The sequence below is a fragment of the Nomascus leucogenys genome, chromosome 8, assembly GCF_006542625.1.
Source record: "Nomascus leucogenys isolate Asia chromosome 8, Asia_NLE_v1, whole genome shotgun sequence".
Taxonomy (NCBI): domain Eukaryota; kingdom Metazoa; phylum Chordata; class Mammalia; order Primates; family Hylobatidae; genus Nomascus; species Nomascus leucogenys.
In genome coordinates, this window is record NC_044388.1 from 20,889,742 (window position 1) to 20,917,155 (window position 27,414).

The window sequence follows — 27,414 nt, forward strand, 5'->3', positions numbered from 1 at the left end:
CCCTCTAGCCAGGCGACAGAGCGAGACTCTGTCTCAAAAAAAAAAAAAAAATTTCCAATTTTTTGATTGATGTACAATCAGTTCTGCTATAATGCTTGATGTGAAAATGTGAATTTATTCTAAGACAATTGATATATTAGGGAACCGAGTGAGCATAACTCAAATTTTATATTTGCTTATGCGTGATTCCACCAGTAAGAAACACTGGTGGAATCACGCATAAGACACAGAAAACTGCACCCAGCTGAACAAAGATACATAGGAATACACAAAACAATAAAAAAAAGACACCTTTCTCACATAGGGAAAGCACAATACACACACACATGCACACCCACACGCGCACGCGCACACACACACACACACATACATTTACTAGAAATCGCCAAATCCTGCAGCAATGACTCATTTTAGTGCTAGTAGTAGATACTTTGATGGTTTCTAGTATCACTACAATTTCCAAAACCTTAGCTACCAGGCAAAGCCAAGAGTGCAAATGAGAGCGCTGCAAAAAAATTTCCAGTAGTGATACAAAAGTTAAATAAAAAAGGCTATACATTGGATCAAAATTTCAATTTTTATGAAACAGCTATTATAATAGCACGCCCCGAAGGACCTATATCTTAAAAGCAGAAAAACATCTCAACCCAAGATTTAAGGATTAAAAAAAAAAAAACCACTTAATAGTTAATTTGTTTTTCTTTTAGAGACAGGGTCTCACTCTGTCACCCAGGCTTGAGTGCAGTGGCATGATCTACTGCACTGCCACCTCAACTCCTAGACTCAAGCAATCCTCCAACCTCAGCCTCCTGAGGAGACAAGACAACAGGTGTGTGCCATCACATCTGGCTAATTTTTTTTTTTTTTGTAGAGATAAGGTCTTGCTATGCCCAGGTTGGTCTCAAACTCCAGGCCTCAATTGATCTTACTGTCTTGGCCTCCTAAAGCACTAGGATTACAGGTGTTTAATTGTGATGTTCTATGCCAACATCAAACTGAAGACAGACCCATCCACTTCCACTATTATCACTTTCCATCCAATGTCCGATCACCTTCTTTCCACCAGCTCACAGTACCTCACAAGCTATAACTTTTCAGAAACTTCAGGTCTTTTTCAAGGTAAAATGCTATATTCATTGGCATGTATTTCTTAACCATTTAACATGTTTAAAACATTAGGTTCTCATCTTATTTTTATGTTATACAAAGTTTTTGAGAGTCGTGCCACTAAATCCCTTTTTCCATGAGCCCTGGGGTTTTCACTGCACAATTTTGCACAGCAAGGTGATTTTTATTAATGCACATGTCACATTATGGCATAAGTAACTGAATCATGAGCCTGACCTGTTCTTGAGCTTCAGTAGGTCCCATTTTACCTTGGATGCAGCTTCATTGCTCTTCATTTTTTCTCTCAGAGTTTTCCACCACTTGCTCTCTGGAGGATACTGCCATGGTGTTTTATCAAGTTCCTCCAAAAGCTAAAAAAAAAAAAACAACCACAAACACATAAACTTTTTCTTTGCCTTTTTTCCTTTTTTTTTTTTTGAGACGAAGTCTCATTCTGTCACCCAGGCTAGAGTGCAGTGGCACAATCTCAGCTCACTGCAACCTCCGCTTCCCAGGTTCAAGCAATTCTTCTGCCTCAACCTCCTGAGTAGCTGGGACTACAGGTGCCTGCCACCATGCTAAGCTAACTTTTGTATTTTTAGTAGAGACGAAGTTTCACCATGTTGGCCAGGCTGGTCTGGAACCCCTGACCTCAGGTGGTCTACCCATCTCGGCCTCCCAAAGTGCTGGGATTACAGGGATGAGCCACCATGCCCAGTCTGCTTTTTAAAAATAAATTTAAATCATATTAACACGGAAATATCTTCTTAAAGAAGACTATATGGCCATACTACCCTTCACATTACTCAGACTCTTTTTTTCTTCCAGTTAGTAAACACCTGATAGAAGATCAATGGGTAACATGGAAGGCTTTTGTTTGGTCAGTGTGGGTTTCTGCCAGATGCTGGGATGCCTATAGGACAGACTGGAGTGCTACCTCCTCCACACCTTAAGCAGGGGCTCTGAGACCCTCCTCAGTCTTTGACACTGGAAGGAAAACCACTCCTTCCACAGAACTCTTGTAGGAAAACCAACAAATAACCACGGACTCCTATGGTACAGACCAAATGCTCCAGAGTGATTTAATATGTGATTCGAGATTACATCCTATATTGTGTAATCATGACAACAGTACCAAATTGTATCATCCAAAATCAAGTGATAAATGTGCCTATATTTTATCTCCTGTCACAGTGAAATGTACAAACTATGTACAAATAATAACAACCTGGAAAAGTTACTGATTAGTTTGAAGAGTAAAAAGCTCTTTTTCACCTGAAGAAATAGTTTTAGATTTTTCCAGTGCTAAGCCATTTCTTGGCAGTAAGTTCAGTTCCTTTGGAAGGTATAGTTTTTCAGATAGCTGGATGCTATTTAGTAAATTAGTAAATTTAGTAAATTACTGTTTGCCTATTGAAAGATGTTACATTTTCAATCACCTTCCAAAAATGCTTAACTTACATAAAAATGAGCTATGTACCAGAAGTTGGACTTAACAAGTTCCAAAGTTGTATTTAAGGATAGTTTTCAATCATACATTTTGTTTAAAACAGATATGAATAGTAGACCTGTTACCAAGTAAATCAAGATTAAAACATTTTCAAGAATTGACTATTCCCTAATGAGCACTCCACATAAACTAAAACGAAAGTTCTCACCTGCTTAGTGACAGCATTTATGTTTCCTAGCAAAGTAACAGCGGGCTTTACATTATTACCCAATTCTTCTGCACAGATATCAACCTAAAAAAGAGACAAGGCTAAAGAACAACCCATGTTTATTCTGAAAAATATGTAAGAAGTCAATTATGACTGAATAAAGGAATTGTGTATACAGAACACATGATAAAGAAGATTTGATATTCAGAAGTTCCTTAATAAAAAAAGTAAAAGTCCATAGAACTATATTAGTATCATAGCTAGTATAGAGAGCCTCATTATCTTCCCTCATTTAAAAATCTACTCTATGGAATTTGGGTATTGCTTCATTATACCCATAGGGAATGCATTTGACCTGATCAATTATAGTTTTGCATCTAATCAGTAAGTTCTATTGAATTACATTTGGAATTCCTATCTAGAGTGTGGGCTCTCAAATATGAGCATATTATCAAAGTCACCTGGTATATTCTGGGCTTGATAAACCATAAACTGTGGAAGTCTACCTCAGAGTTTTTTATTTTAATAGGTCTGGGGTAGGGTCCAGAAATGTGCATTTCTAACAGGTTTCGCAGGTGGTGCTGACGCGCCTGGCCCAGGGAACCACATTTAGAGAACCATTCCAAGAACATGGCACGATTACTTCTCCATTTACTCAGAAGTTCCATGTCTGGATGGCCATGGACAAATGAAAATGGCTTCTGCAAAGAGGAATACTTTAGCCACCCCAAAGGGGATGTATCTCATTCTATAATCAAGAGGGCAATCAAGAGGTATTGGCATCTTCCAGGTAACTCCGTCTTGCTTGTCTGCGGTTTTAGTTCTCAACGGGCTCAGCTGGGAAAGGAGGAATTAGAAGTTGACTCCTTAAGAAGTAAAAGGTAGACTGAGAAAAGGGCAACTGTAGCTGGCTCATCAAACATCAAGCAGCCCAAGCACAGTGGCTCAAGTCTGTAATCCGGCATTTTGGGAGGCTGAGGTAGGAGAATTGCTTGAGGCCAGGAGTTTGAGACCAGCCTGGGCAACATGGCGAGACTTTGTCTTTACAAAAAAATTAAAATTAGCAAGGCATTGTTGTACGCGTCTATAGTCCCAGCATGTCAGGAAGCTGAGGCGGGAGGATCACTTAAGCTTAAGAGGTTGAGGTTGAAGTGAGCCATTATCATGCCACTGCACTCCTGCCTGGGTGACAGAGCAAGATGCTGTCTCAAAAACAACAACCAAGCAAAAACATCAAGTAAAATGGGGCCAATCCGTGTAGGGCAAAAAGGTTTGCATGCCACTATGCAGGTAGTACTTTCCACACCAGTAAAGAAACTGGCTTATAAGGTGGGTCATAATGATATAAGAATCATCAAAGGCAGGTCAGAATACATTCCGGATGCTGTTTAATGACATGTAAAACAGTGTCATTTAGAAATTCCCATCGGAAAGGTGAAAGTTTTGGCATCTGAAAGAAAACCTCACTCCCTAACAAGGCCAAATGTTTTGTTCTAGTCTACCATCCTACTTAAGTCTCTTTTCTCTACCTTTAAATATACTTGAATTGTGAAGAAAAGACAAATTATGCTTTTTAAACTATTTGAAACTTGATTTTGAAAGGTTTTCTGGCTAGAAGTGGCACATTATGTTTCATAGGCTAGAAAAGGAAGCTTATTTTGGTACCTGTAATTATGTTAGACAATTTATAAAATTCTACTTGTGTAAAAAGAGAACAGTTTTTTTTTATAGAAATCAAGAAGAAAACAGAGCTGATTACGGCTGATAGGGAGAATAATGAACACAGACATTTCTGATTTTAAGTTCCTCCTCTCTAAGTACCTGGATAAACTTCACATCTGGCTGATATCTTGGAGGCAGTCCAAAATGTAAAATCCAATTTAGTCTGGCACCAAATAACACAATTACATCAGCAAATTGCAAAGCCCTATTAAAAAAATTGATATGAAAGTATAACTATATTTCTTATTTGAATTATTCTAAAATTTATCTCTAAAGTATTTGAAAAGTCTAAATTATTTGGAGCTTACATCAGACTTCAGAATCAGCTTCTAGGGTATATTTGATCTTTCAAGCTAAAATAATTTATAAAACCATTCTATATAAATAGTTAACCAAAATATAAATTAAGTAAAAAAAAAATTACCATAAGCTGTATCTACACTCTTTTATTACTTTTTTATAATTAGAAAAATTAGTACAAGTCCATTGTAGGCAATCCAGAAAAAAACAGAAAAAGTATAAGGCAAAAAACAAAATCACCCCATAATACTTTCAACTTATAAACTATTATGAATATACTGGCAAATGTTCATCTACTTTTTTTCTATGCAAATATATTTTTACATAGTTGAGCTTATATACTATAATACTGTCTCATACACCTTTTTTTGTTTTGTTTTGAGACAGGGTCTCTCTCTTTTCCCCGGGCTGGAATGCAGTGGTGCAATCATGGCTCACTGCACCCTCTACCTCTCAGGCTTAAGCGATCCTCCTACCTCAGCCTCCTGAGCAGTTGGGACTGCAGGCACGTGCCACTGCACCTGGCTAATTTTTAATTTTTTGTAGAGATGGGGTTTTGCCATCTTGCCCAGGCTAGTCTCGAACTCCTGGTTTCACCTTGGCCTCCCAAATTGTTTGGATTACAGGCATGAACCACTGCGCCTGGCTGTCTCATATACTTTTGCTTACATAAATGTTTTCCTGGCCTGGTGCAGTGGCTCCTGCCTGTAATCCCAACACTTTGGGAGGCAGAGATAGGCGGATCACGAGGTCAACAGATGGAGACCACCCTGGCCAACATAGTGAAACCGCGTCTCTACTAAAAATACAAAAATTAGCTGGGTGTGGTAGTGGGCACCTGTAGTCCCAGCTACTCGGGAGGCTGAGGCAGAAGAATTGCTTGAACCCAGGAGACAGAGGTTGCAGTGAGCCGAGATCACACCACTGCACTCCAGCCTAGCAACAGAGCGAGACTCTGTCTCAAAAAAAAAAAAAAAAAGTTTTCCTTTCTCATTAAGTTCTTAAATACAACTTTTAAAGGCTACATATTTTGCTAAACACAATATACCAAAATTTATTCAATGTTTTCTCAATTGCTGGATATTTTGTTATTAATAGTGCTGGGTTGCACATCTTCACACTTAAGTCTTAAGGCACTCTTCACACTGGTCCCTAGAAGCAGGTTATTTTTAAGACTTGATTCATATTCCAGAATTGCTTTCTAAAATATTATACCAATTAGATTTCTATGTTTTATTTTATATATTTTAATACTTTTGTCAATATAACTTCTAATCTTTTAATGATTTTTACTTTCATAATACAACCACCCTTGCTTTCTTTTACTTTACTTCACATATCTTTGCCCAGTCTTGTTTTAAATCTGTATCATCATGTTTCAGATGTGGCTCTTATAACACATATAGTTGCTGTTATTACTAATCTAATCTGAATGTCTGTCTTTTTCCAGGAGAGTTTATTATCATAATTGCTTTGGGTTTTGTTTTGTTTTTCACTTCTCATTTTTCTGCTTCTTTTATCTGTTTCCCATTTTTCCTGTCTTTTGCATACAGATCTGTATTTACTGCTTTTGTCTTCTTCGGTGATAAATGCAATTTTTCACATAAATTATATACTCAAAAATTAAGTACATACTCAAAAATCACCTTCAATATTGTATTAGTCCTATGAGACCCAATTTAACAAACAGATAACTGCAATCAGCAGGACAGACTTGCTTACTGATACTCTAAAACTCTTGAAATCATTGATTCAATTATTTATAGGCCCTTGCAACCTTTTTTACACTGGTAATGTCATTAATATTATCCTCTTAAAATCTGGCTAGATTGAAGATAAACTTCATTTCAACCTAAGTATAAAAAAATTAATAGTGTAAGAATTAACTTGGTTACTGTATATAGTAATATAAATAAAAAGACAATATATTAAGATAGCATTAAGTGAGGAACAATTAAAAATCTAGCAGCAAACATTATATTTAAAAAGCCCTCAGAAGCCAGGTGCTCACACCTGTAATCCCAGCACTTTGGGAGGACAAGGTGAAAGGATCACTTGAGCCTAGGGGTCTGAGTTCAGCCTGGGCAACACAGTGAGGCCCTGTCTCTACAAAATAAAAATTAAAAACCCTCAGAATTAATTTTAACCCATGAATGAAAATATGAAGAACACCAAATACGTGACAGTAAAAACTACAGAAAGGGAAGGAAGAAATGGGATCAAAAAAGATATTTAGGGGACTGCAAATGAATCCATAATTTTCTGCTTCCTAAAAAGAAAAAAAGAAAACACCTTAGGCCAGGTATGGTGGCTCATGCCTGTAATCCTAGCACTTTGGGAGGCCTAGGTGGGTGGATTCCTTGGGCCCAGGAGATCAAGACCAGCATGGGCAACATGGTGAAACCTCGTTTCTACAAAAAATACAAAAATTAGCTGGGTTATAGTGGCACACACCTGTAGTTCCAGCTATTAATACTTGGGAGGCTGAGGTGGGAGGATTGCTTTAGCCCAGCAGGCAGAGGTTGCAATCAGCTGTGAACGCACCACTGCACTCCAGTCCAGGCAACAGAGCAAGACCCTGTCTCCAAAAAAAAAATAAAAACTGGCCGGGTGCAGTGGCTCACACCTGTAATCCCAGCACTTTGGGAGGCTGAGGCGGACGGATCACAAAGTCAGGAGATCGAGACCATCCTGGCTAACATGGTGAAACCCCATCTCTACTAAAAACACAAAAAATTAGCCGGGCGTGGTGGCAGGCGCCTGTAGTCCCAGCTACTCGGGAGGCTGAGACAGGAGAATGGTGTGAACCCAGGAGACAGAGCTTGCAGTGAACCAAGATCGCGCCACTGCACTCCAGCCTGGGCGACAGAGCAAGACTCTGTCTCAAAAAAAAAAAAAAAACCCTAAAGCAATATAAAATAATGTTAATAACTGATGCAATCCTACTTCTTATACATTATTCCCAAATGAAACCTTTTTCTACTTAGAGATTCATCTGTCTGTATTTTTTATGTTGATGCTGATAAAGTTGAGTGGTGGTTATGTAAGTGTTCATTATTCTCTCTTCCTGTGTGTATAGTTAGAATATTTCATAATAAAGACATTTCAAGAAATTAAAAAGAAAAAAGTTATAGTACATTAAAAAGCATGTCTTAAAAATCTAAAAAGAGGAAACTTCCAATACCAGCCAAGATTGGATAAGTTTGAAGAAGCAACCCACACAGAGGGTGAGTTTCCAAGGTATTTCTCCCCCGTGTTTTGTCTCCTGGCTTTGACTCAAAGGCAGGCCTAATTGCAGAACTGCAAGCAGCGAAAACTTACAGAGAAACTGTTTTTTTGGCCAAAGGATCAGGAAAAGGGCCACTGCAAGCTGGAGAGTATGGGGAGAAATGGTCAGATTTTTTTTTTTTTTCTTTATCTCCCAGCTCTGCTCTGAGGGCAGCCCTACTGCAGAACTGCATGGTGGTGGGTCCCAAGCAGCTAAAATTCCAAGAGAAACGTCATCTTTGATGCAAGAGGGATTGGGAAAAAGGGTCCCTGTGGTCTGAAGAGTATGGGGACAATCCCCATTATTTTTTTCTTCTGCAGCTTGTTCAGAGGGCAGCTTTAGTTATGTGATACTATAAGGGAGCAGCAAGAGCCAGGAAAAGGGGCACCTGAGAATGGGAGAGTGGGGGTGTGGAGCCTACAGAGGAGAGAAAATAAATCCCTAATTCTGGGTATGAACCAGTACACGTCTGGGGCTCACCCCTGAGCTGGACATGTGCAGACAATGACTCAAAACAGCACAGCAAAGGCTCTGAAACTGAAGTGACCCTGGAACTACTTACATATGGTTAAGTTCACACTTCGATTTGTAGTCAAGCTAATATAATCACGTTGATTGATTGCTAAGAGAAACCAACAAAAATCAACATTCTACAGAGGATTTTAATATGACGCAGAATCTCCAAATATAATATTCAAAAATCCAGGATATAATCCAAAATTACTCAGTACAAAAAGAGCCAGAAAAATGTGATCAACTCTCAAAAGAAAAGATAATGAACAGATGCCAATCTGAGATGACTCAGATGTTGGAATTAATAAACAAAGACTGTAGAAACTATTATAACTTACTCCATCATGAAGTATAGAAAAATATTCTTGGTGTATATGTGCCACATTTTCTTAATCCAGTCTATCGTTGTTGGACATTTGGGTTGGTTCCAACTCTTTGATATTGTGAATAGTGCCGCAATAAACATACGTGTGCATGTGTCTTTATAGCAGCATGATTTGTAGTCCTTTGGATATATACCCAGTAATGGGATGGCTGGGTCAAATGGTATTTCTAGTTCTAGATCCCTGAGGAATCGCCACACTGACTTCCACAATGGTTGAACTAGTTTACAGTCCCACCAACAGTGTAAGTGTTCCTATTTCTCCACATCCTCTCCAGCACCTGTGGAATACTATGCAGCCATAAAAAATGATGAGTTCGTGTCCTTTGTAGGGACATGGATGAAACTGGAAAACATCATTCTCAGTAAACTATCGCAAGGACAAAAAACCAAACACCGCATGTTCTCACTCATAGGTGGGAATTGAACAATGAGAACTCATGGACACAGGAAGGGGAACATCACACTCCAGGGACTGTTGTGGGGTTGGGGGAGGGGGGAGGGACAGCATTAGGAGATATACCTAATGCTAAATGACCAGTTAATGGGTGCAGGAAATCAACATGGCACATGGATACATATGTAACAAACCTGCACGTTGTGCACATGTACCCTAAAACCTAAAGTATAATAAAAAAAAAAAAAGAAAAAAATTCTTGAAAGAAATGTAAAAATAGAAGATCTCAGCAGAGAAACAAAATATAAAATAAAAGGATTAAAAAGAAATGAATAGATAGATACTCAGGGACATGTCAGACAATATCAAAATGGATGAAGGTTGACATAGAAAAAATATTTGAAGAAAGAATGATGAAAACTTTCCAAATTTAGAGAAAGACATAAATTTTAAGATTCAAGATTTGAAAATCCCAAAAGGCTAAATTAAAATAAATCATGTCCAGACACATCATACTTAAACTGCTGAAAACAAAAGATAAAGGAAAATCTTGGGAGCAGCCATGGAAAAACAACATATTATGTACAGAGCAATAATAATTTGAATGACTGCAGATTTCTCCTATGAAATGAAAGCCAGAAGATAGTCCAAAAATAAACAGGTATGCTTAAAATTCCACGATTCTTTCAGAACTCCATCCTAGATGAAGATCATAAAATAATTTAAATTAGCCTAAAATCTACTAAGCCATTGTATTTAAAATCTGGAATGCCACACACCTGGATCTGGCTGCACCTACACAGTATGGATGGTTGTCAGGGACAACACCCTTCCCCATAGGGGTGGGCAAAAATGGCAGTTTACATTGCTCCACCAATTTCTTGATACTCTCTTCTGCATGAGCGTAAGCAGCACCTGTAAGAAATGCAAAATGTATTGGACAATTCAGTTAAGCTATAGGCACTGTGACCCTTAAAAAAGTTCATGTGAAATTGCTTTTTACTTATTTATGTTTTGAGACAGGGACTCACTCTATCACCCAGGCTGGAGTGCAGTGGCATGATTTTGGCTCACTGTAACCTCTGCCTCCCTGACTCAAGCAATCTTCCCTCCTCAGCTTCCTGAATTGCTGGGACTACAGACACACACCACCACCGCACTCAGCTACTTTAAAAATTTTCTGCATAGACAAGGTCTCCCTATATCGCCCAGCCTGTTCTGCTGGTCTTGAACTCATGGGCTCAAGCAATCCTCCTTCCTTGACCTCCTAAGAAATTGCTTGTAGATCTTCTCAAATACTCTCCTTCTGCCTATACCTGGGCTTAAACTCAAAACAAATTGTGAGTACAGTTTTTATCGCTGGTATTTTAAAACGCTTAACAAAGTAAGAGTTCTAATTTTCCACCAATATTTCCTCTCAATTATTTCCACCAATATTTCCTCTCAATTATTCTGAAGGATGTCTATCCCAAAACAAAAGTCACATCTCACAACTCTTGCTACTGTCACTTACCCATTCTATGCTATGGTCCTACTGAACTACACTCTACAAGTCCCTGAACACACTATCTTCATTGAGAGGCCCAGGTGGCCAGGGAAAAATGTTGCCCTGAAAGAGAAAGGCTCTCTCTACCCTCATATGTTGGTCCTTATCTCCAGTAAACCTCCTCTACACAAGGTCTCCTAGTCCAGGCCTGGAAATTCTAAGGTGCATTAAGTTTCTAAAGATCTGCAGATCTTTCTTCAGGCTCTATAATTCTGTGATTGTAACATAGCTAACCCCAGTGGGACACATTATCTTTTTTGTTGTTGTTGAGGCAGTCTCACTCTTGTCACCCAGGCTGGAGTGCAACGGCGTGATCTCGGTTCACTGCAACCTCCACCTCCCGGGTTCACGCGATTCTCCTGCCTCAGCCTCCCAAGTAGCTGGGATTACAGGCACCTGCCACCACGCCCAGCTAATTTTTGTATTTTCAGTAGAGACAGGGTTTCACCATGTTGGCCAGGATGGTCTCGAACTCCTGACCTTAGGTGATCCGCCCACCTCGGCCTCCCAAAGTGTTGCGATTACAGGCGTGAGCCACCACACTCGGCCCATGTTATCATTTGTTTTCACAGTTATGTGCCTGGGAATAACCCTGTGCCCTATTCCCTTGGTGACATTAAAAATACCTTATTGTTCAAATATTCCATTTCTAATGTCATCAAGACCACTTTTTTTTTTTTTGCTATTTTATACTTTTTCAAGGCTAGTATATTATTCCATATTCTATATATATAATTCTCTACTGAACACTAATAAATAGTATCATGCACTTGCAGATTCAATATAATGCTCCACTCTACAAAACTACCTTAAAATCCCTTCTCATACACATATGATGAAAAATAGTTCCTTTTTTTTCATCCAGAAAGTTTTCTTGTATTCTCCTTCCTGTCTCAATGTCTTTGTACACTCAGTTCTCTCTTCCTGCTTTGCCTTTGGTCTCTGTCCACTTGGTGAACTACTGTCTGCTTTTTCAAGATGCAGCTGTTGTGTCATCTCTTCTGGATAGTCCTTCCATACTATCTACACAAGCAAATTGTTGCTGCTTTCCTTGAAAACCCACCTCAACCTCTCTGTACACATCGCACAAGAGCATACCGCACTTACTTGTTACCAGGTCTATCTCCCCTCCCCAATAGGTAGGAACCACTATTTCTCTGTATCCCTCATGAATGTTTTGTGTAATCCCTGCCTTATCATAAGCATTCATCAAATGTTTGTTAAAAGAAGAATGAAAACTAGCATCCACTGAGTGCTTTCCACATATTTTGCTATTTAATTATATCCTATTGAGGTAGTTAATATCCCTATTTTACAAGTGAGGTAATCTGAGACTCGAAGCAGTTGTTTCCCAAAGTCACAGAGCTAATACATCACACAACACATTCCACTCAGTTCTGACCTCAATTTTTTTGTCATACACTATCAAACTATTTTTAGTTTCTACAGATTTAGTTCCTAAGCAGTTGATAATTGATTAGCATGGTCATAGGTGATCCCAGCAGCCTCAGTTCCAGAACACGAAATGGATACTATAATAAATTGCTGACAGGAGTATAAACTGGTTGGTACAACACCTCCAGAGAAAGCAATATGACAGTATGTACTAAAAGTCTTAAAAATATTCATACCCTCTAACTTTTCTTTCTAGGAAACTTAAATCCTAAATATAGAAAAAGCTTTTAGGCACAAACATGTTTGCCACAGCTACTCTAAATAAACAGTTACTGGCAAAGATTTAAATATTTGCCAGGAAAGTAAGTGTTAACGTACACATGAAGAGACATTAAAAATTATATTTAGGAAATACTTTTAAGATGAAAAATATTATAATCTTAAATGAAAAAAGTAGAATATAAAACTGTCTATAATATGAGCACAGTACATAATATATGTGTAAAAAGGAATAGAAATGTACTAAATGTTAAAAATAGTTACCTTAGATGAAGGAACTTCTACTTTTCTTGATTTTCCAAAATGTTTTATAATAGAATAAACACATTTCACTAATAAGACCAAAGAAATTAAATAGGTAGTATTTCCTTAAAAGGGTGAGATCTCTGGACATTAAAGAATAAGTCTGTAATTTCAAAACAAATAATGCTAAATGGATGAAGAGAATTCTTATTCCAATTTCAAACATTAGAACAGACATTAATAAACAATGAAAGTTTGTAAAAAGAATTGGCACTTTCAAAAGCCTAGCATGATTTAAAGTTCTACTCATGCTACCTTTCCCGATGATAAGAAGGGGTTGTTTGGCATTCCTAATAACAGAAGCTGCCGTGCACACAGCAGAGGTTTCTGCCATGCTAACAGGAGGTGACATGCAGCGCTCCATGTACCTGGAAAAAAAGAGCCCTATTAATTAAAAGAGGCCAACTATGATCTTTTTATTGTGAAAATTTCAAATATATAGAAAGGTAGAAAAAATAGTACAATAAATCTCCATACACCCCCATGTAGATCTAACAACTTAATATCATTTTACCACATTTGTTTCATATATACACACATAAACATGCATTTATTTTTCGTGAACTATTTTAAATAATAGGCATCAAGACACTTCACCCTTAAAAATTTCTCCATGCAGCTGTGAATAAGAAGGACCTTCTCCTATATTCAACTATCACATCATTATCACATCTAGTAAATTAACAGTTATTCCCTGATATCATCTAATAGCCAGTGAAATGGCCAATTCATTGACAGAAAATCTGAGTTAATGGCTTTGTACTGTAGTAGCAGTAGTAGCTGTCATAACAGTAAAAACATAATAAAATCTAATATTTGCTATGTGTCATTTATTCTCATTTAACTGTCAAAACGATAAGGTTAGGTATCATCATCATCTCCATTTCACCACTGAGGAAAAAAAAAGATTCAGAGAAAGTAACTTGTCCGACATCTCCAGATGGCACGTGGCAGAGACAGGATTGAACCAGTCATTCTGTCTTCAAAGTCCATGCTTTTAAACACCTTACCACATTTCTCTTTTTTTTTTTTTTTTTTGGAGACAGAGTCTTACTCTGTCACCCAGGCTGAAGTGCAGTGGTGCGAACTTGGCTCACTGCAATCTCGGCTCACTGCAACCTCCATCTCCCAAATTCAAGCGATTCTCCTGCCTCAGCCTCCTGAGTAGCTGGGACTACAGGCGTATGCCACCAAGCCTGGCTAATTTTTCTATTTTTTGTAGAGATGGGGTTTCACCATGTTGGCCAGGCTGGTCTCAAACTCCTACCTCAGGTGATCCACCCACCTCGGCCTCCCAAAGTGCTGGAATTACAGGCGTGAGCCACCGCACCTGGCCCCACTACATTTCCACTCACTGGGTGTTAATATTTTCGTTATCACAATATGCATTAGTAAAAGAAATATTCAAAAGTTTGAATATTTCTAAACAGTTAAGTATTTCTGGACACCAAGTCCTGTGATATTCATTTATTCTAATTAATATAAATTATACTGTATAAAATTTAGACATATTGTCAAAATATTTAGACATATAATAAAAAAGGACAATCTGTACAAAATTTAAAAGAAGGCTTACACAGTTAACTCACCTGAGCTTACCCTCCTCCCCTTAGTAGTATTTTGATTATCATGTTCAGGTATTAGGCAGAATAAACAAATGTCTTTTTCATCCGACTCTCCTAAATAAAAAATCACTCCTGGCTGGGCACGGTGGCTCATGCCTGTAATCCCAGCACTTTGTGAGGCTGAGGTTGGCGGATCACAAGGTCAGGAGTTCGAGACCAGCCTGGCCAACATGATGGAACCCTGTCTCTACTAAAAATACAAAAATTACTGGAGCATGGTGGTGGGCGCCTGTAATCCCAGCTACTTGGGAGGCTGAGGCAGGAGAATCGCTGGAACCCGGGAGGCAGAGGTTGCAGTGAGCTGAGATCGTGCCACTGCACTCCAGCCCAGGCAACAGGGAGAGACTCAGTCTCAAAAAAAAGAAAAAAAATCACTCTTTGGTACACAGAGTATACAGTAAGACCCACTGTCTCTCTGTACTCACTAGAGAACCATTTGGTCCACAACAGCAGAAACGCACTAAACAGTACCCATGATGCTTTAACCCTAAGTACCTATCTCTATCAGGGGATGACTTAGATACCAGTGAAAAATGCTTTTTGTACTTCTTTTCACTTAGTGTTTATTTAAGAAATATGAGAATATGAGAAATCATGGAAACCTCTACATTGGAGTATTTGTTAACCACAGAGAGAGACAGCTAGATGTTTTTTATCCTGAGTCCTAATACTTTTTAATAATCACCCAACCTCTTGGCTTACATTATAAAGATTCTCAAGGACCCATACTACATTAACGAGGGATGTATATTTATGGTTACTAGAGGAATAATTTCAATGAGGAGTTCAGGAAGTTCTAAGTATTTGGTTTAGTAATTAAATCCAGAAATAACTACTAATATCATTTTAATTAAGAGAATTAACCCTTTGGCTAGGATTCAGTTTAATTACTAAATAATCAAGTTAAGACAAATGGAAATTAACTTATAAACTGCTGGGTAAATTCTTCTAAAGAGGTAGGCATTATGATAACACACGCACATTGAAGAAAGAATTCCAGCATAACTATTACTCACTTTATGGAATTCACATTCACCTGAAGGTTCACAAAATCTGCTGGTATGTCAACATAGCAAGCACCTGGACGACCATAGATACTGCTTCTCACTGCCTACGTTCATTACAAGTAGAAGAAAAGATTTGTAAAATCTCAGTCTTATCATATTCTACTCAAAGATAATTTAAAACTGGAAAATGAACACTTTTCATTTTTCTGGACATCCTTAGGTAGAGAAAAAAATAATTATGATGAAAATTGAAATGTCCTCTATTGACTACATTTTTAAAGATTTTTTGTTTAAAAGGGAGAGAGATAAGAAAGTATTCATTTAGGGCTTTAAAATTCATGTTCTATTACACTTTAGTTTTGGAAATTATTCACCAGGCTCTGCCTGCCAAGTTTTTGCACTGTAATATGTACTTTCATCTGCTTCCTAATCTTAGTAATCTGGCAGTGTTTTCAGAAACTATGATGCTGTTACACGTATCAAATGGTTTCTGTAACTCCTGGTTTTGAAACAGCTAAAATGTAATTTCACGTATAAATGCTGATTATAATTTATAATACAGGTTGAGTATCTGTAATCCAAAAATCCAAAATCTTCCAAATTGTGAAACTTAGTGTGTGCCAAGATGATGATACAAGTGGAAAATTCCACATCTGACCTCATGTGATAGCTCAGAGTCAAAATGCAGGTGTCTAAACGGTTTATTCAGCATCCCCAAGGGAAAAATAATCATCAGACTATGTGTATAAGGTACATATGAAACATAAATGAATTTCATATTTAGACTTGGGTCGCATCCCCAAGATGTCTCATTATATATATGCAAATATTCTAAAATCTGAAAAAATCTGCAGTCAGAAACACTTCTGAAAAGCATTTCAGGTAAGGAATAATCAACCTGTATGCTGTTTAATTAACTAACAGAGGGTCTTAGAGGATTTTGGTTTAGTCCCAATTTTCAAAAATAATCTTTTGCAAAAGCACAAGAGAAAAGGTACTCAGGGATTCATTATAAACCTTTCTCTTTACTTTTGTATAATTAAAAAGGTAATTTTAAAAACTAAAACACAGGAGAAACTTTTTCCAAAAATAACTTATTTTACCTCTCTATAATTAAATGTAATGACAGTGAACACTAAAATGTAAATAGCTTTCTAACAATGCCATTTTTAACTGCCTGGGTATGTTCCTAATTGTCACTCATTCTTTTGAGAATAAAAATAACATTAAGCATGAGCAACTGAGAAAAATCAGTTGACTTGGAGAGCTTGTTATTAAATACCGTACCTTTTCAATAACAAAAGGAATAGCTTCTATGCTGCTTGGGCGGGCAGAGAACTTGGTATATAATCTACAAGCTTCAACCTACGTGGAAAATGAAAATCACTTAAAATTCAGCTCACAATCATATTACTCTCCTGAAAGAAGACAAAATGTTAAGTCATTAGTTTCTTTTATGTTTAGACACAAGATGGAGAAAATGCATTGCCTAGACTGTCCCTTAAAAGCCTATTCAAAGTACAAAGTTTTGCCTTGGTATGATTCAGGAAGCATATCATACCAAAGATGCAAAATCTTTTGGCAAAGATGCAACAGTTTGTTAATACCCACCATCTAACACAACACAGGAAAATAGGCACTTCTATAAACTGCTGGTGAGACTATAAATGGGAAAGAAAGTTAACAGAATCTACAAAAAATTTAAATCAGCATATCTTTGGATCCAGCAATTTCACAGGTAAGAATATAAAACTTCACGTGTTATATTTTGTTATAATAATAATCTATTCTTATATTTCTGCCAGCGTTCCTTTTATATACTTTCTTGCTATGGTGTTTAGAACATATGAATTCAGTAGTGATAATTTTTCACTGTTTAATATATCCTGAGGCATTATACAGAAACTGTTTCTCTTGATGTTTTAGTATGAAATCTATGAAAAACTGATAGTCCCACAGGCATGACAAAATTAAGATCACCCCCCGATTTTCAGTCTATGTTCATGCCCTTTAGTTTTAAGGACTTCCACAAAAACCAGATATTTGGATTCTTTCTCTTCTGTTTTTAAATTTGATCTAATAAACTATTATTTTCCATTTCAGGAAAAAAATATGTAGTGGGCATTTATCCTGTTTTCTTTTTCACCTATATAGTTTCTGCAGTAACTTTAGATTTCCTTTTAATTAGCTTAATCTGCTCTACTTATTTTCTGAACACATAAGCATCTTTTAAATAACTGTTATCGTCTATTAACTAAATAAAACTTTGATTCCCTTCTAAGAGTATAAAAATATAACTTTTGCATTAACCTATATTAGAGTTCAATATTTTAGTTTATCATATGAAATTTTATTTTTTGAAGTTCTCAATAATGATTTCTGATTTACAAATAGACCTTGCTAATGATTTTATTTATGTATTTATTTTTGAGACAGAGTTTCACTCTTGTCACCCAGACTGGAGTACAGTGGTATGATCTCGGCTCACTGTAGTAACCTCTGCCTCCTGCGATCAAGTGATTCTCCTGCCTCAGCCTCCCAAGTAGTGAGGATTACAGGCACCCACCACCAAGCCCAGCTAATTTTTGTATTTTTAGTAGAGACAGAGTTTCACCATGTTGGCCAGGCTGGTCTCAAACTCCTGACCTCAGGTGATCCACCCGCTTGGGGCTCCCAAAGTGCTGTGATTACAGGGGTGAGCCACCATGCCCGGCTGTCTAATGATTTTAACTTTGTCCCATAAATGCTCAAATATATTTATATCTTAAGTGTCAATCATTCACTTTCAGCTATTTGTTTCCAACAACTGTTTTTTTTTTTTTTTTTTTTTTTTAAAGACACGGTCTCTTGGATGGGTGTGGTGGCTCACACCTGTAATCCCAGTACTTTGGAGGCCAAGGTGGGTGGATCACTTGAGGTCAGGAGTTCAAGACCAGCCTGGGCACCATTGCAAAACACTGTCTCTGCAAAAAGTACAAAAATTATCTGGGCATGGTGGCGTGTGCCTATTGTCCCAGCCACTTAGGAGGCTGAGGTGGGAGGATGGCTTAAGCCTAGGAGGTAAAGGCTGCAGTGAGCCAAGATCGCATCACTGCACTGCAGATTGGGCAACACAGCCATACCCTGTCTCAAAAAAGAAAAAAAAAAAAGAAAGAAAGAAAGATAGAGACAAGACCTGAATATGTTGCACAGACATGTTTGGTCTCAAACATTTGGGCTCCAGCAATTCTCCCGCCTCAGCCTAGTACCTGAGTAGCTAGGAATACAGTTACGAACCACCATGTGCAGCTTTACGCTTAAAACTGTAGCATTTTGTTGACATATTCTTTCAAGTTTCTTTTAATTTTGAAATGCTTTCTTTCCTCCTTCTAAAATAAAAATATACCTGTCCAGAGTCTACTGATAATCATTTTGAGTAAGTTTTTTCCTCTTGTTTATTTCCCTAAAGTCTGGGAGGCATAGTTCAAAATCATTTTTATTCCTACATCTTCTTGACTCCTTTAAGAGCCTATTTTCAGAGCTTAAAATCCTGTCACAAAGGTGTATTTCTTGAAAGCTTGTTTCTAAGCAGGGCCTAAGCTAACCCTTAATATCCAACCTGAAGTTGTCTTATAGTAGCTCAAGATAATTACCTTTAAGTTACTTCAGGTACTTCTAATTTATTTATTTTATTTTGCAAACAGGAGGCTTTTTTATATCTTCTCTCTACCTCTTAATGGTGTGTATGTATTGTGCTACTAAAATCTTAAGAGTTGCAGGCCAGGTGCGGTGGCTCATGCTTGTAATCCCAGCACTTTGGGAAGCTGAGGTGAGTGGATTGCTTGAGCTCAAGAGTTCAAGACCAGCCTGGGCAACATGGTGAAACCTCGTCTCTACAAAAAACTCAAAAATTAGCCAGGCGTGGTGGTGTGAACTTGTAGTCCCAGCTGTTTGGGAGGCTGAGGTGGGAGGATTGCTTGAGGTCAGGAGGTCAAGACTGCAGTGAGCTGAGGTCACACCACTGCACTCCAGCCTCAACAACAAAGCAAGATCCTGTTTCAAAAATTAAAAATAAAAAAAACAAAATCTTAAAGTTGGATACCTGAGGAAACTCCTGGAAAGCTCCCATTGTTTCTTGGTTTCTTTCAGAGGAACCACCAATCACAAGCAAGGGCCTGAAACAAACATTTTTTTAACAAGATAATTACAAATGAGATCACCATATAAAACACTAAACACGGTGTCTAATTCACAACAAATAATAAATGTTAAAGGGAGAGAATATTGTATTTCTCTCTTAGAAACTGTAGATTAAGGCTGGGTGAGGTGGCACATGCCTGTAATCCAGCACTTTGGGAGGCCAAGGCAGGTGGATCACTTGAAGTCAGGAGTTCAAGACCAGCCTGACCAACGTGGTGAAACCCTAGCTCTACAAAATACAAAAATTAGCCAGGAGTGCTGGCGGGCGCCTGTAATCCCAGCTACTTGGGAGGCTGAGGTAGGAGAATTGCTTGAACCTGGGAAGCAGAGGTTACAGTGAGCCGAGATTGTGCCACTGCACTCCAGCCTGGGCAACAGAGCAAGACTCTGTCTCAAAAAAAAAAAAAAGAAAGAAAGAAATTGTAGATTAAAAAATATCTAGGAAGCAACCTGATATGAGAGAACTTTCCTTAATATCAGAAAAAGACAAAATGTATAGTAAATGTTTTCCTTCCCTTCTTCCCCTTCCCCTTTTGGATGCTGATGCTAAGCTTCCAGGTATATTGACACAAAAGAAATTTTTATGCCTTTCTTATTCTTGGGATAAGGGGAAGAAAAATTTTACACTTTCCTAAGTGAATCTATTTAGAAATTGCAAAATAAGTGACATTTCTCAGCAATGAAATTCTTATCCTTCAATGTGGAAAAAAAAAAGATATGGGAAACCTTAAGGTACTTAAAAAATATAACATCTTAAAGTAGATAAAGAAGAGAAAGATCAAAAGGAAAGTAAAGAAGAAACTATAAGAAACACAGGGCAAGAATGAAAACAATGTCCTTTCCACTGGAAAGATTAAATATGTTCCAAATTGATTAGAACCTAACCCCCCTCAACCTGATCTCGTTGGTAAAGTGCCAGAGATGGAGTTAAGGGCAAGATCAGAGAATAAGTACTAAGTAGTTTATATATAAAGCAAACTAAATGAATATAAGAATTTCAAATATCTTCCTACCTACGCAAAACAAGGTGAAAAATTAGCCACATTTTACACACTGAGCTGGGATCTTTAAAAAAATAATTATTCACTTAAATAGAACTACATACACATTCACACATACACACACATATTAGGAACTCTAAAATGTTAAAAGTGTTTATGTCAGCTGGGTGCGGTGGCTCATGCCTGTAATCCCAGCACTCTGGGAGGCCAAGGCAGGTGGATCACCTGAGGTCAGGAGTTTGAGACCAGCCTGGCCAGCATGGTGAAACCTCGTCTCTACTAAAAATACAAAACTTAGCCAGGAGTGGTGGCGGGGGCCTGTAATCCTAGCTACTTGGGAGGCTGACGCAGGAGAATCACTTGAACCCAGGAGGCAGAGGTTGTGGTGTGCCAAGATTGCACCATTGCAATCTAGCCTGGGTGACAGAGTGAGACTCCGTCTCAAAAAAAAAAAAAAAAAAAAAGTGTTTATCTCTAAGTAAATAAAGTACTGGTGCTTTGAATTTTCTTCCTAATACTCCTTTTTAAGTTATATCTATTTAAGGTATACCATATGATATTTTGACATACATATAGTGAAATGATTACTATAGTCAAGCAAATTAACATATTCATGTTACTTTTTTTCCTAATATATTGTAGAAATAGTCACTTTTTTTGGTAAAAGTACCTAAAATTTACTCTCTTTGCAAATTTACAATACACAATATTATTAACTATGGCTTTCATGTTGTACATTAGATCTCCAGGTTTTATCCTACTTGACTGAAACTTTGTACCCTTTGACCTATCTCCCTATTCCCCCTCCTCCTCCTCATGCCCTCCCCCGTAACTAACTCTACTTTCAGTTTCTAAGAATTAAAGGGTTTTTTTTTCCAAATCTTTCTACCCTAGATCAGTATTAGCTCTACTCAGTAAAATCCTGCAGCGTCCTTTTTAAGAAAATGTTTTCAGTAATAATAACGTCATTACCAGCAGTTCATGTTTGCATTTGCCATACCGCCCAAGGCATGGATGAGACCTGGGCCAGAAACAACAAGGCAGACTCCTGGCCTAAAAGCAAAACAGAATTTATTTTATTAAAATCAGGTCAAATGTAACAGATTCATAACACTTTGGTGTGAAACAGGGCAATCTTGGACTTCAAAGGAAGGACATACAAGTCTTTACTATAACTGATAAAACAATTATTAGAATATTTTTAATTTAAAAAAAGGCAATATATATACATATATACTTTTTTTTTTGAGATAGCATCTCACTCTGTTGCCCAGGCTGGAGTGCAGTGGCATGATCAGGGCTCACCACAGCCTCAACCTCCTAGGCTCAGGTGATCTTCCCACCACAGCCTCCCAAGTAACCGGGACTACAGGCAGATGCCACCACACCCAGCTAATTTTTTGTATTTTTTTTTGGTAGAGATGAGGTTTCACCATGTTGCCCAGGCTGGTCTTGAACTCCTGGGCTCAAGCGATCTGCCTGCCTTGTGCTCCCAAAGTGCTGGGATTACAGGCATAAGCCAGCATGCCTGGCCCCAAAAAAGAAAGATTATATCATATTTCTCGCGAGAAATAAGGTACCTATCATTTTTCACACCTTGTATCTCTAGCCACTTATTTTGATCTGGACTATATCTGGACTAAATCAAGTTAATGGTATACAGAAGCAAATTTTTGACTGCTGAGTTCATTTTTGTATGAAAAAAGGTTTTTTTTCTTCATTTCTTAACAAATAAATATAATGTCATAGGAAAGTAATTCTGAATGCAGTGCTCTGCCCAAAATGGTTTTTTGTTTTTTCTTTTGTCTTTTTTTTTTTTTTGAGACGAAGTCTCGTTCTTGTCCCCCAGGCCGCAGTGCAATGGCGTGATCTCGGCTCACTGCAACCTCCACCTCCCAGGTTCAAGTGATTCTCCTGCCTCAGCCTCCCAAGTAGCTGGGATTACAGGCATGTGCCACCATGCCCGGCTAATTTTTGTATTTTTAGTACAGACGGGGTTTCACCATGTTTGGCCAGGCTTGTCTCAAACTCCTGGCCCCAGGTGATCCACCCGCCTCGGCCTCCCAAAGTACTGGGATTACAGGCATGAGCGAGCCACCACGCCTGGCCCCCAAAATCTTTTAAAACTGAATTTGAGGCTGAGCACAGTGGCTGACGTCTGTAATCCCAGCATCTTGAGAGGCTGAGGCAGATGGATCACTTGAGCCCAGGAGTTCATGACAGCCTGGGCAACATGGTGAAACCCTCTTTCTAAAAAATATAAAAACTAGCTGAGTATGGTGGTGTGCACTTGTAGTGCCAGCTACTTGGGAGGCTGAGGCAGGAGAATCGCTGGAACCTGGGAGGTGGAGGTTGCAGTGAGCCAAGATGGTGCCACTGCACTCCAGCCTGGGGACGACAGAGTGAGACTCCAAATAAATAAATATTGAACTTGAATGTTTTACCCTTCGGTGTGACTTTCTAAGCTTAAATCACTCGGGGAAAAGGTATCTCAATATAATTCAGTTTGCCATTTTACATTTATAAAATAATTTCTTAAAAATTTCTGTTTAAGACAGACTTGAAAATAAGTAATTACCACCAAGTAAACTAAACTTCTGGAACAGTACTATCCAACAGAACTTTGTATAGTAATAGAAATGTTCTGCATTTGCAGTATGATACGGTAGCCACTACTGACATGGTTACTGAGCACTTAAAATGTGGCTACTACAAACTGATAAACTATGATTTAAATGTTATTTAATTTTAACTAATTTAAATGTAAACAGGTCATATGGCTCATGGCTACTATACTTGCCAGTGCAGCTCCAGGAGTTCATTCAAATAGCAAAAATGTTTTAAATATGAACTTTTAGGCCAGGCATGGTGGCTCACGCCTGTAATCCCAGCCCTTTGGGAGGCCAAGGCTGGCAGATCATGAGGTCAAGAGACAGAGACCATCCTGGCCAACATAGTGAAACCCCATCTCTACTAAAATACAAAAATTATCTGGGCATGGTGGTACATGCCTGTAATCCCAGATACTGGGGAGGCTGAGGCAGGAGGATCGCTTGAACCCAGGAGGCAGAGGTTGCAGTGAGCCGAGATTGCACCACTGCACTGTCCAGCCCAGGTGACAGTGCAAGACTCCATCTCAAAAAAAAAAAAGTATGAATTTTTAACCATTCTCTTAATCATTGTTCTAGCATTTTTTTACATTAAGGCATTAATTAATAACTATAATTTAAATGCTTTCCAAGCTAAATGAAAAGATTAAAATATTTGTCATATGTAAATAAAGTGGCAGAAAATGGTGACAATAGTGTTACTTGACGGCCTATTTTTTTCAGGCTCAAATTCACAAGTTCCTTATCACAGAAAAAAACCTATTCTGGTGAGGTCTAGACTTTGAGATCTTATTAGTTTGCATTTCTTAGCCACTGAATTACTAGTTTCATTTTTGGAAATAAAAAAATGTATTAAAACTAACATACATGAAAAAAGTATGATACACATTCCCATGAGAGTCCAAATTCTGCTTAAAAAAATACATAGATAAGGGAAAAAACTGGAAGAAAATGACCAATTCTTAACAGTTCTGAGATCACATAGGTGATTTTCATTTTCTTCATCTTTTTTCCTTTTTTTTTTTTTTTTTCGAGACAGAGTCTCACTCTATCACCCAGGCTGGAGTGCAGTGGCGCAATCTCAGCTCACTGCAACCTCCACCTCCCAGGTTCCAGCGATTCTCCTGCCTCAGCCTCCCAAGTAGCTGGCACTACAGGTGCACACCACCATACTCAGCTAGTTTTTATATTTTTCAGAAACAGGGTTTCACCATGTTGCCCAGGCTGGTCTCAAACTCCTGACCTCAGGTGATCCACCCGCCTCAGCCTCCCAAAGTGCTGGGATTATAGGCGTGACCCACCATGCCTAGTCGATTTTCATTTTCTTCTTTATGCTTTCTATTATTTTGCAAGTTTTCCAAAATGGACATTTTAAAAATGTATTAATTTTTAATAATAAAAAGGGGGTAGTAGTTAGGTAACATGGATACACACTAAAAAATCAGAATGCATGGAACAGGTCTCAACAGTCACATTTTGAATCAAGCATTTTTGAATTAAGTGTGCTGGGGTAGTTGTGAGATCCAAGACAAGGTATCATACATCAACTCACTATCTGATCACCGGTGATTCACTCTGCAAAATAGCAATGTGTTCCACTCTAAAACACTTCTGGTATCATTATTCTTTTGATGTGGTCCTTAGAGAGTTTTAAATGTTTTTTATCTTTTGTTATTTAATATATTCTTCTATAATCTTTCCAAATGAACTCATCCTTCAGCTGAAAGACGTAATAGTTCTCCCCCAAAATATTAAAGTAATTGAAGTGAAACAAATTTTTAGTTTACCTGCCTGTCAGATATCCAATCGCAGAGGCAGCATAACAAGCCTACGAGAAAAGAACACTGGGACTTGAGCATATTGGGATCCTTACAGTACATTCATGAGAGCGACTTACTATTAAATAATGGACAAGAACATAATGGTAAAAGCAGAATTAAAACACTTCCCACCTTAGTAATAAATGTTCTACACATAAATTTCAAATAATGGTTATCTAATTTTTAGTTTTTCAGGAAATTTGTTCATATGTATGTTATTCAAAACATCCTCTTACAATTGCTTAAATATCTACAGGATCAACAGGAATGTCCTCTTTTATTAATGATATTGGTAATTTGTTTTCTTTCTTTTATTCTTCATCAGTCTCATGAGGGGTTTATCAAATTTATCCATCTTTTCAAAGAACAAATTTGTGCCTTTGTTGGTTTTTCTCTATTGCTTGTTTTCTATTTCACTGATTTCTGTTCTTTGTATTTACTGTTTCAGTCATTTTGAATTTGATTTGCTTTTCTTTTTCTAGCTTCTTAAAATACAAATTTAGAACACTGGCTTTCAATTTTCTTTACTAATAGATTTGTTTAGAATGATTCCAAGAACTGCTTTAGTTATAGGTTACAAGTTTGAGATTACATCTTTTCATTATCATTCTATTCAAAATATCTTCTACTTTCCATTGTGATTTCTTCTTCAACCCACTGGTTAACTAGGATCTGTAGTGATATCTCCTTTTTCATTCCTGACATTGGTAATCTGTTTTCTCTTTTATTCTCAATTGGTCTATCTTGAAGTTTATTCATTTTGTTGATCTTTTCAAATATTTACAAAATACCAAAAAGTATGTTGCTTAATTTCCAAACGTCTGAGATTCTTTTTAGTTATCTCTTATTGAGTTCCACTTCCACATGGTCACGTGACACATACTGCACGCTTTCAATCCTTGGCAATTTATTGAGATTTCCTTTATGGCCTGTATATGGATAGTTTTTACCTTGCAACTCTACTTCAGCTCATAATCAGGAAGAGAGGGGGCACTAAATTAAATGCACACAAGATAACCTGGGAAAATGCTGAGTGCTCTCTCAAACTCTTCTTCTTAGTCTGGGACATCATTTTTTTCCCAGTATTATTTCTTCCCATTTCTTTAGAAATAACAATAAATTGTGTATTTCCTAGCCTTCATTCAGCTTTAAATGAAGTAGTACACTGTCTTAAAGAAATCCACATTAAGGACATAAATGTAAAAAAAAAAAAAAAAAAAGGAAATGTTTATGGATCATAATCTTAACTGGCTCTACTATCATATACCCACTGAGAACCTGCACAAAGACTCTGCTCTTTTCCTGTGTTGCTATTCTCTACTGGCCCCGTCTCTCTTCCCTTTTGCACATAAGGCCAAATTCACATTAGGAGAATAAGACAACTCCTAAGAAATGCAGGCATGTAAATACCTGCTGCAATAAGAACACTTTATTTAGACACCCAAAAGAATTGCCCACTTATAATAGCTAGGTAAGAAATGTTGCTAGGCAATGAAAAATATACAACAACATGTAACAAAAAGTATATTCCTCTGGTAGGAAACGTCAAAAGTTGAGAGGTAACTGTTTTTTTTGTTTTGTTTGGTTTGGTTTTGTTTTTTGAGACGGAGTTTTGCTCATTGCCCAGGCTGGAGTGCAATGGCGCGATATTGGCTCACAGCAACCTCCACCTCTCCCCAGGTTCAAGCAATTCTCCTGCCTCAGCTTCCCGAGTAGCTGGCATTATAAACATGTGCCACCACGCCTGGCTAATTTTATATTTTTAGTAGAAACGGGGTTTCTCCATGTTGGTCAGGCTGGTCTCAAACCCCCGACCTCAGGTGATCTGCCTGCTTCGGCCTCCCAAAGTGCTGGGATTACAGAGGTGAGCCATCGAGCCTGGCCGTAACTGGTTTTATGACCATAAAAGATCTGTTCCTCTACTAAACTACAGGCAGAACAGTGTACATGGTACTTAGAGAGCAGACTCTGGAGCCAATCTGTTTTGATTTAAATCCCAGCTTCCCCACTTTCTACTGTGTAATTTTGGCAAGTTGCTCTACATCTCTGTTTCCTCATCTATAAAATGAAAATAATTCAAAGCACTGCTGTGAGGATGAAATCAGTTCGTATGTGTAAAACACTCAGAATAGTGCCCACACACAGTAAGCTCTCAAAAACAATGAACTTGCTGACAATCTGCCTACTTGCTGGCCAGTTGGTCAGTATGTCTTGATTACTCTATGGATCTAATCAAAGACAATGAAGTCACACTCAACTACATCTTTCTCTTTAGCACAAACATGCTCCTGAATGCCTTAGCC

The 27,414-nt window shown here is 37.9% G+C and overlaps 1 protein-coding gene across 2 annotated transcripts in view; it reads right to left on the reverse strand.

Annotated features, from left to right (window-relative positions):
• The window catches only part of HACL1 (2-hydroxyacyl-CoA lyase 1), a 112,160-nt gene that overhangs the window by 81,844 nt on the left and 2,902 nt on the right, over positions 1-27,414 (reverse strand). For both annotated transcript variants that reach the window (XM_030816851.1, XM_012508482.2), the window contains exons 3-12: positions 25,079-25,119; positions 21,655-21,735; positions 19,584-19,656; positions 16,790-16,867; positions 15,512-15,606; positions 13,126-13,238; positions 10,127-10,262; positions 4,587-4,692; positions 2,766-2,849; positions 1,377-1,478 (exon numbers count right to left, since the gene is read on the reverse strand). In XM_030816851.1, the coding sequence (XP_030672711.1) occupies positions 1,377-1,478; positions 2,766-2,849; positions 4,587-4,692; positions 10,127-10,262; positions 13,126-13,238; positions 15,512-15,606; positions 16,790-16,867; positions 19,584-19,656; positions 21,655-21,735; positions 25,079-25,119 (909 nt within the window). The remainder of the gene's footprint in view (positions 1-1,376; positions 1,479-2,765; positions 2,850-4,586; positions 4,693-10,126; positions 10,263-13,125; positions 13,239-15,511; positions 15,607-16,789; positions 16,868-19,583; positions 19,657-21,654; positions 21,736-25,078; positions 25,120-27,414) is intronic.